The sequence below is a fragment of the Pseudorasbora parva genome, chromosome 6 (assembly GCF_024679245.1).
Source record: "Pseudorasbora parva isolate DD20220531a chromosome 6, ASM2467924v1, whole genome shotgun sequence".
NCBI classification, from domain to species: Eukaryota; Metazoa; Chordata; class Actinopteri; order Cypriniformes; family Gobionidae; genus Pseudorasbora; species Pseudorasbora parva.
In genome coordinates this window covers 5,701,957-5,712,482 of record NC_090177.1, presented here as the reverse complement: position 1 = coordinate 5,712,482, position 10,526 = coordinate 5,701,957, and the positions used below count along the sequence as shown (strand labels likewise).

General features: G+C 37.6%; 1 protein-coding gene across 1 annotated transcript in view; it reads left to right on the top strand.

The window, feature by feature from the left end:
- The window catches only part of LOC137078319 (uncharacterized), a 17,724-nt gene extending 9,325 nt beyond the window's left edge, over positions 1-8,399 (top strand). The window contains exons 7-8 of the mRNA XM_067445505.1: positions 6,946-7,128; positions 8,067-8,399. Of these exons, the coding sequence (XP_067301606.1) occupies positions 6,946-7,128; positions 8,067-8,131 (248 nt within the window). The 3' untranslated portion in view covers positions 8,132-8,399. The remainder of the gene's footprint in view (positions 1-6,945; positions 7,129-8,066) is intronic.
- Positions 8,400-10,526: the final 2,127 nt, after the last annotated feature.

Here is a 10,526-nt window from a genome sequence, read left to right as displayed (position 1 = left end):
TAACTTGTTCAACCATTCTGCATGTTAAGACTTATGCTATGAGCTTGTGCCTAAATGTTGTGGGGGTGAGACTATTGAACAGAGACCCAATATAATACATTCTGATCAACATGACATAAGCAACTGATAATGTAGGAAACAGCAGAGAATTGGACATAATCATTGGCATGGATGTACCAAAGCATTTGCAACTTGTTGAAAGAAATGAGAAACTGCTTTTTTTTGATGTGCACAAGTGACACAATGATGTGAGAATTGAACAGGTAGTTTTGAGAATTTCAATTCTGATCTGAGAAATGTACCAAAGAACCAAAGAAAAAAACTGTAAAAGCATTGCATGCACTGTAATATTGCAGGACTAAGTGCACCTGTTATGCTTTTTCAGACATTACCTCTCATTTTGTGAAGGGCAAAGGTCTGCAAAATATCAAAGATCAAAGTGCAGATGAAAGGGATAGTTCACCTAAAAATGAAAATGTGATGTGCATATGCGTACCCCCAGTGCATTCAACATGTAGGTGTGTTTGTTTCTTCAGTAGAACACAAATGAAGATGTTTAACTCGACCATTGCTGTGTGTAGGTCATATAATCATGTGAATGGGTAACGTTAACACTTTGACAGGAAAAAGAAAAAACACATTCTTACGGCTGTTTCACACCGCAAGCGTGAGCGGCGCATATTTTTTTCCGGCGCCCATGTTAATCAATGAGTGCATTCACACCGAGAGCAGGAGCAGCGCGTGAGCAGCAGTGAAGCGGAGGTTTCGGCGGCGAGCCTATTTTTGCTGCGCTGATGACGCTCCTGACGCTTAATTAAAGTGAAAGCACACTTTTAAAGGACAAAATAAATATGATTTCACACAAAAAGTGCTTAAAATGCACACAAGAAGCACGTGTAGTGTATTTTAACAATAACTGGAGTAGCCTAGGCTATGCCAGAAAAGAAAACGAAGAATAAAAAAAGATCGGTAACACTTTACAATACGGCTGCACTAATATGCATTAACTCATGCTTAACTAATGCACAGATAATCATGAGTTAATGTATTACTAATGGTGAACTAACCCATTTATTAATGATTACTGCATCAGACACTAATGAAGATTATACATGATTAATAGATTAAGTAATCATTAAATAGTTATTAGTTAAATATGTCATTATGTATTAATTCCTTAATAACATATTATATTAACTAATAATGTAAATTAACATGTTAATAACCACAACGGGTCAAAGCCACACATTTCAACTTCCAGTGTCTGCTTTAATTAATCATTAGCTAATGATTTAGGCCCTGTCCACACTCCACACGAAGCCAGCGCTTTCCCAATCCGATCTTTTTTTTCTCGTTTCAAGAAATATCTGCGTCCACACGAGATTACAAAAACGGACTAAAAACGATGTAGTTTGTATGCCAGACCAGTGTGTGGCGCTGTAATTCTGCCACAGAAATACACTAAAAATGGAGAAGAAGAGTTGTGGCTAGCAGGGGTATAGCAGTGGTCAGAGGTGAGCCAAAATCTCACAATAAAATAACAATAAATACATTTGCTACTTAACAGATGTGTTTTATTAATGCCTACACCTACCCCAACCCAAAACATGCCCTTATAATAATGCAGATACGTTAATTAAATGAAGCGATATTGATGTGCGCATGCCCAGTGCCCGTAGTTGTATCCCTTAACTCTTTCACCGTGCTGGACGTAGTGTGATGACATCACCGTTTCAGAAAATATACGGATTCGCTGTACACACGAAGACGGAAGATGAGCGTTTTCAGATTTACCCACTTTGGGACCCGTTTTCGAAAAATATCGGATTCATGCGGACGAAACGCTGATACAGTACAAAATTTATACGCATACAGCTAAACGCGTCTCTGTGTGGACGGGGCCTTATAAAGGTATCATTATGTTATGACTTTACTTGTTGGGGCAGATGACTATTAACTAATTCAGAATTATTTCAAAACTCATTACCACAATTACATATTACTTAATAAGTTAGTTAATAGTCATGTGTCCCAACATGTAAAGTCATAACATAATGATACCTTTATAAATCATTAGCTAATGATTAATTAAAGCAGACGACTGGAAGTTGAAATGCACGGCTTTGACCCCTTGTGGTAATTAACACATTAATTTACATTATTAGTTAATATAATATGTTATTAAAGCTACACTGTGTGATATTTTCCCCCATCTAGCGGTAAAAAGGTATATGACCATCCAGTTTCTGTTCCTCTCAATTCTGATTTCGTTTTAACTCCTACGGTGGCCGATTTAGTCCAAGATTAACATGGCAATCCCCCCCTTCACATTCGACACGGTGCCATCGAGTGTTAAATCGTGAAAGGCGAAGCTTGAATTTACGGGTATGTCCCTCTTTGGCTTCTGTACTTTCAAGATGGAGGAGCAACATGGCGACCGGCATTCGAACCCCTCACCCGTATGTATTTTCAATGGCATATTATAAACTTACGAGAATACTTTATCACTTGAAAGAAGTAAATTACATTAATGAGCACATATATTTTTGAAAGAACTAAGTGTTTTTAGCTAAGAATAAACTAACAAAGTTACACAATGTAGCTTTAAGGAATTAATACATTGACATATTTAACTAATAACAATTTAATGATTACTTAATCTGTTAATCACGTATAATCTTCATTAGTGTCTGATGCAGTAATCATTAATAAATGGGTTAGTTCTTCATTAGTAATGCATTAACTCATGATTATCTGTGCACTAACTAAACATGAATTAATGCATATTAGTGCAGCCGTATTGTAAAGTGTTACCAAAAGATCTGTAGAAGATTTACCCATTTAAACGTGTTTTAATTATTCAGTTTGGGTAATAGTATGGTTATGATTATAAAAAATTAAGTAGATTAAACAAGCCAGAAAATATGATAAACTTTCTTTTAGTTTAGTATGTAACTCTCAGACAGACAGGTATATATAGGCTCTCTGCAGTCACGGTGTAAAGTCAAAGCACACTTTTGATGGACAAAATATATCATCACACAAAATGCTCACAAGAAGCACATGTAGTGTGTTTTAACAATAATAACTAGAGTGTGTCATTAAAGAAAACAGAAAACAAAATCTGTAGAAGATTTACCTTTAAACTTGTTTTAGTTATTCGGTTTGGGTGAAAGTATGGTTATGGTTATAAAAAGTAAAGTAAACGAGCCACAGAATATGATGAACTTTCTTTTAGTTTAGTATGTAATAGGCTAGTCAGACAGTTGTGGGAGCCGCTGCTGTGACGCTGCACAAACGCTTCCAGTGTGAATACTCTCGCGCGTCTGCATCTGCGGTGACGGTGTAGTTACGCTGACGTGCTGCTCACGCGCTGCTCACGCGCTGCTCACGCTTGCGGTGTGAAACAGCCGTTAGACAACATACACAAAGAGCCCTGTGACTCATGACGACACATTGATATCTGAAGACACAAAATGATCAGTTTGTGTGTGAAATCAAGCCGTATTTACTAAATGCTTTACCTAAAATACAATGCTATATCCACAGCCTGGAGCGTGCTTCACTTCCGGTAACATCACATTTTCATTTTTGGGTGAACTATCCATTTAATAAAGTAATTGTCTCCTAAAAGATAGAATCCATTCTGAACTCCTGAAACGAGTGGTCAGTAATTACAGTCTCACATCCTGTTACAAACCCAGAGGTGGTAAAAGTACTCAAAGGTTATACTCGAGTGAAAGTATATATACCTAAATAAAAAAATACTCCAGTAAAAGTAGAAAGTCCTCCATTCAAACATCACTTGAGTAAAAGAACAAAAGTATCAGATTTAAAACGTACTCAAGTACCGAAAGTAAAGAGTAAATATTCAAATTAAATATCAATAATTAAGCAGATAAAATCTTTTGGGACTGATATGCAATGCTTTAATTGAACAAATGATAAGATTAGATACTGCAATTAAGAATTTGTTAGATTTGCAATTAATAGGAGACAATGAAGCACCTTAACGCAGTATAGGGGTTAAACTTAAAGGCACAATATGTAATGTTTCAGCATTAAAAATATAAAAGATCACTATATCTATGTTATATATTTTTTAAAGTTGTGTGTTTACATTATCCCGACAGTTCCAATTAACTTCTAATTCCAGAGAAATTAATATTTTAATTCGAAGACACGGAGCGTGTCTTTATTTCCGTTATGTCGCCCGTCTTTCACGTCATATCCACGTTTGCGTCTTGCTTCCTGCGGAACTCGGCGGAACCGCCAAACTCAAAGAGGAACACTGACAGACAGTATAAGGGGAACACCCGTATAAAAAAGTCTGTATGATAATGGATCATGACTACTCTTTGCCTACGTTTTGCCAGCTCAACAAAGCGCAAACGTACGGGTGAAAAAAATGACCCGAGAAGATTTTGGGACAGTAGAAGAAGCAAGAGACGTGTAAACCTTGGAGAAGCCTTTGAAAGATGGCGAAATCTTCGTGACAAGCTCGGACTGCAGAGAGATGCTGATCTCGCTTGCGTTTTAATAAACAGGTCATTTAAGTAACCATTCAGCTAACATAATAATCATATAATCATAACATGCTGTATGTTTGCATATTGCATAGCGATCTTGACCACATTGAGACGCGTTTAGCTGAATACGTATACATTTTGTATTGTATCGGCGTTTCAAACAGGCGTATTCTGTGTTTTTGGAGACTGAAACAGCTATTTTTTTTAAAACTGATTCAAAAGTATATTTCTATCCGTATATTTGGTGACACGATGATGTCATGTGTAAAACGCAGATGGACTAGCTATTATTGGTTTTATATGTAGCTGGAGAAAGTAACGTTAGCTTCATAAGGTAATTTGCCACTATCTTGGTCAATTAATATAAGGTGACCGTCACTTTTATCATATGTTAATACTAGCTACATATTGATTTAATAATGATCTACTTATTCATATCTCTGAGTTCCAAAATAAATGTTTATTGAATGATTGATGAACGTGGGGAGCGACACAGCGCGTGTTCCAATGAACAACGTATTGCTGGTGCTGGTTCTCTCATTTACTATGTTTTATGTTGATAATGATAAACTAATTGAAATGTATTTCCTTATTGAACAGTTGATATACAGAATGTTCGACAATCGCGGATGCCATGTCAACATATCTATAATTTGAGTAACTCAAATTATGATGCGCGGTTAATATGTCAACATAGCCTACCAACTTATAGGTATGTTGGCATAGCGACCGCCCGCACAACATTCTGTCTCGCACATTATCTAACGTTACTGATAAGTTTGTTAAGTAACGGTAGCTCGCTGCTATTTCATTAGATTGACATTATATAAAGTGAAAAGCCGTAACTAAACTTAACAATAATAGAGATGTAATATAACAATTACCTTGTCAGTGAACATGTTTTCTGCTGGAGATGCCAGATTCTCTGGTTGACAGTGACAATGACAACAACTCCCATGAGCCCACGCACTTTCCCGACGTCATCAAAGTACATCTGTTGTTATTATTTTGAATGAGTGACCCCTAGTGGCCAAAAGTTGCATACTGCACGTTTAAAATAGACATGTTCCATAACATTAGCTCCATAAAACAGATGAGGAGCAAGATACTATTAACTAATTCAAAATTAATTCAAAAGCCATAACCACAGTGACATATTACGTAACAATTAGTTAATAGTCATGTGCCTCAACAAGTAAACTCATAATATAATTTTGCCAATTATTATGATTAATGATTAATTAAACAGACAACTGAGAGTGGGAATGCATGGATTTGAATAGCCTACATGAATTTACATTATTAGTTAATGTAATATGTTATTAGGGAATTAATGATGTCACATTTAATTAATAGCAATTCATATATTACTTAATCTATTAATCATAGAGAATGTTCATTGGTTGCTGATGCAGTAATCATTAATAAATGGTTTAGAAATGGCATTAATAAATGGCTCACGGGCATCCGAGATGTAGGAGTATTTGTTTCAATTTTTATAATTTTATGTCAAACTGTTCTTGTCTGTGCCTCACATAATGCAGGTCTATGGTCACCACCTCAAAGAGCATACACAGAGAAGTCCAAATTAAACAATCCCTCATCGTAAGTACACACTGATGGCCTAAGACACGAAACGAGCGGTTTGTGTGAGAAAACAAACAGTACTTATATCGTTTTTACCTCTTGTACACCACAGGAAACACGCACGCGCGCCCTCGGATCAGTCGGACGTAGTGGTGTACAAGAGGTAAAAACGATATAAGTACTGTTTGTTTTCTCACACAAACCGCTCGTTTCGTGTCTTAGGCCATCAGTGTGTACTTTCGATGAGGGATTGTTTAATTTGGACTTCTCTGTGTATGCTCTTTGAGGTGGTGACCATAGACCTGCATTATGTGAGGCACAGACAAGAACAGTTTGACCTAAAATTATCAAAATTGAAACAAATACTCCTACATCTCGGATGCCCATGAGGTAAGCTAAAACATATCAGAATTAAATTTCAAAGTGAACTATCCCTTTAAAGTCTTCATCATTGGCCGCCTGTGAACAACATCTGCTTTGACCCTCAAACACTAGCTGAGACTGGAAGACCAATCACAACAGACTGGGCCATCTGACCAATCAGAACGGAGGAGTCTCTCAGAAAGGCGGGGTTTAAAGAGACCAAATCTTTCATTGAAGTTTTTAGACTATTTGAGAAATGAGAAGATGTGCCATGTTCATTATGAGAGTGTTTTTGACCTTGTAGGAGAAAAAAAAAAGCATAATAGGGGCCCTTTAAGACAGGAATTTCAAATTTCAAATAAATTCCCATTTCAAAAACATCTCTTGATGGTTACCATGTAGCATTGTCTTAATGCAGTTTATTTTACGTAATGTGATGATATTCTTCCTGTCTATTATCGTAAAGACGACCAGAACCTTCCAGAGGAGAACAGTTTCTCTTCAAACTCCAGCTTGACTCCACCTATGAAGAAAGTGGAGTTTAACCTGGACCTGGATCTGATTGGAGGATCTGATTATCCTGTCTTGAATGATTTGACCACAGACGACGCGCCGCAAAATGAAAACAACAATAACGTCTCTAATGCTGGTCAGTTCAACCAAAGAAAGCCCATTCTTAAGCCGCGTTTCCACCGCAGGAACTTTACCCAGGAACCAGGAACTTTGGGTGGTACTCGGTGTGTTTAGACCGCAGGAACCAGGGTCTAAAAGAAGTTCCGGGTAAATATTTCCCCCTCCAAACGGCCCTGCTCGCGAGGTAGTACTTTTTCAAAGTTCAGGAACTTTCGAGGGCGGGACTTGGGCGCTGAACATGCTGATTGGTTCAGCATTTTATTTCAACCGGCATTTTTAAAAGTCTTTTGCGAGGTTCAGTCTACGTTCAGTAAATATCAGTCTTGCTCTCTGTCTGATGGCGCGCGTTCGTCTCAGCCATCTCACGTTCAATGTCCGTAATAGCTGATAAGAATATACATTGTCATTTTAAATCTAGCTTTACAAGCTTTCTGAATATGCTGCTGAATCTGCATATTAGTGCTCTTTTCTGTCGTTGTTAATGACCTTTTTAGTAAACCTATACATAACCAGCAAAAGCAGCACAGCTTGAATCTCTTCCATACTCGTTATTGTATATACACACAAAAATGATTACTGTCCGACACTGACTTGGAGGAGCAGTTGCGCGCAGTCCTACATCACCGGACTAATCTGCCTAATCTTCACCGAACTTTATCGCGGTGGAAACGCAGACAGTTGCAGGTCTGGGGGGAGAAAAGTTCCTGGTACAAATTGTTCCAGGTAATTTTGGTGGAAACGGGGCTTTATATGTACAGTGGTGGCCAAAATGGATGTCCGGCCAAATATGATGGTTTAATTGAAGAAATATCAGTTTTGGCCACTACTGTTTTATATTTAATGCATTAAATATTTTTGCATTTGTGTCTTTTATGATGAAAGAAGTGATTGAAACGAAAGTCTACGCATGTGTAATATTGTAAGTTTGCCGTGTTAATGCTGTATGTTCAACAGGGCGAGGATCAGCAGAAGAGATCTTCACTGAAATCAGTCTAGACGAGCCACAGCAACACGCATAGATATATATCAAAATATATCTGCTCGATCCGGATGTGACACAGACGTCCTTTTGCCATTCTGACTTTCATCTGCTGTTAATGAAGACTGTATACTGTACATAATAAGACTATGCAATCATTGATCGTTTGAAATGTATGTAAAAACAATGTTAGTATACAAATGCTGTATAAAATAATGTGTGGCTATAATAAACATTGACTGTATTCATGTAACGCACCTGCTGTGTGTGTTGAAAGATAAATGCAATAAATGTTAATGTAAGTAAAGTTTGTCTCATATCAACCTTCTGGAAAATCATTCAACCACTGCCCCGATTTTGCTAGAATAGTGCACTTGATGTGGCTCGTGGTCTGGTGCCCTAGTTAGTGTCCCGCTCTGTACACTGGATGTAATTGAAATAGTTTTCTTTACACTGACCGGCATGTGTTATTTACTCATGTATTTATTCATGTAGTTGTTCTGTAAATGTCAGTGGAGTGTGTTGTGGATTCCCCATCAGTGCATGAGGACGTGATCTTTACATACACACTCCTGAAATGAGTGGCAGACAGAAGAAAGGATATCTAAAGATAGATGAGGAGTTCCCCGTCTGAAGGGACCTGCCGATCCCACGTTCACATTTTACTCTCAAACTAAGTTCAATGAACTTTAGGTAGTTTAGTTTGAGAGTAAAATGTGAAGAGAGAGTAATGTCTTGAATGTTTCTCAAACAAACAGGCCACATTTGAGTCTCCTTTAACAACCTCTCAGTGAGATCAGCATGAGTTAAAGTGTGTGAGACAGCGCTCTCTGCTGGGGAGAGATAGATAGATAGATAGATAGATAGATAGATAGATAGATAGATAGATAGATAGATAGATAGATAGATAGATAGATAGATAGATAGATAGATAGATAGATGGATGGATGGATGGATGGATGGATGGATGGATGGATGGATGGATGGATGGACGGACGGACAGATAGATAGATCGACAGATCGATAAATAGATGGATGGATGGAATAGATAGATAGATAGATAGATAGATAGATAGATAGATAGATAGATAGATAGATAGATAGATAGATAGATAGATAGATAGATAGATGGATGGATGGATAGAAAGACGGATGGATGGATAGATAGATAGAGGAATGGATGGACGGACGGACGGACGGATGGATGGTTGGATAGATAGATAGAGGAATGGATGGACGGACGGACGGACGGATGGATGGATAGATGGATGGATGGATTACATAGATAGATGGATGGATGATAGATAGATAGATAGATAGATAGATAGATAGATAGATAGATAGATAGATAGATAGATAGATAGATAGATAGATGGATGGATGGATAGAAAGACGGATGGATGGATAGATAGATAGAGGAATGGATGGACGGACGGACGGACGGATGGATGGTTGGATAGATAGATAGAGGAATGGATGGACGGACGGACGGACGGATGGATGGATAGATGGATGGATGGATTACATAGATAGATAGATAGATAGATAGATAGATAGATAGATAGATAGATAGATAGATAGATGGATGGATGATAGATAGATAGATAGATAGATAGATAGATAGATAGATAGATAGATAGATAGATAGATAGATAGATAGATAGATGGATGGATGGATGGATGGATGGATGGATGGATGGATGGATGGATGATAAATAGATGGATGGACGGACGGATGGATGGATTAGATAGATAGATAGATAGATAGATAGATAGATAGATAGATAGATAGATAGATAGATGGATGGATGGATGGATGGATGGATGATAAATAGATGGATGGACGGACGGACGGACGGATGGATTAGATAGATAGATAGATAGATAGATAGATAGATAGATAGATAGATAGATAGATAGATAGATGGATGGGTGGATGGGTGGATGGGTGGATGGAGAGAGAGATGGATGGACGGACGGACAGATAGATAGATAGATAGATAGATAGATGGATGGATGGATGGATGGATGGATGGATGGATGGATAGAAAAACGGATGGATGGATGGATGGATAGATAGATAGATATGTGGATGGATGGATGATCGATGGATGGACGGATAGATAGATAGATAGATAGATAGATAGATAGATAGATAGATAGATAGATAGATAGATAGATAGATAGATAGATAGATAGATAGATGGATGGATGGATGGATGGACGGATGGACAGACAGATAGAAACACAGTCATTATGGATAAATACTCGACAATCTGAATAATATGTATTTTTATACAATTTATAATGTATAATAACAAAATAGAGAGAAGAAAAACTAATCTGTTCGATGTTTTCTAACAGACTGAATTATTCCACGCACTCCCTAACTGTTGTTTCGCTTCAGTGCAAAGCTTGATTTTCCCGACGCTCCC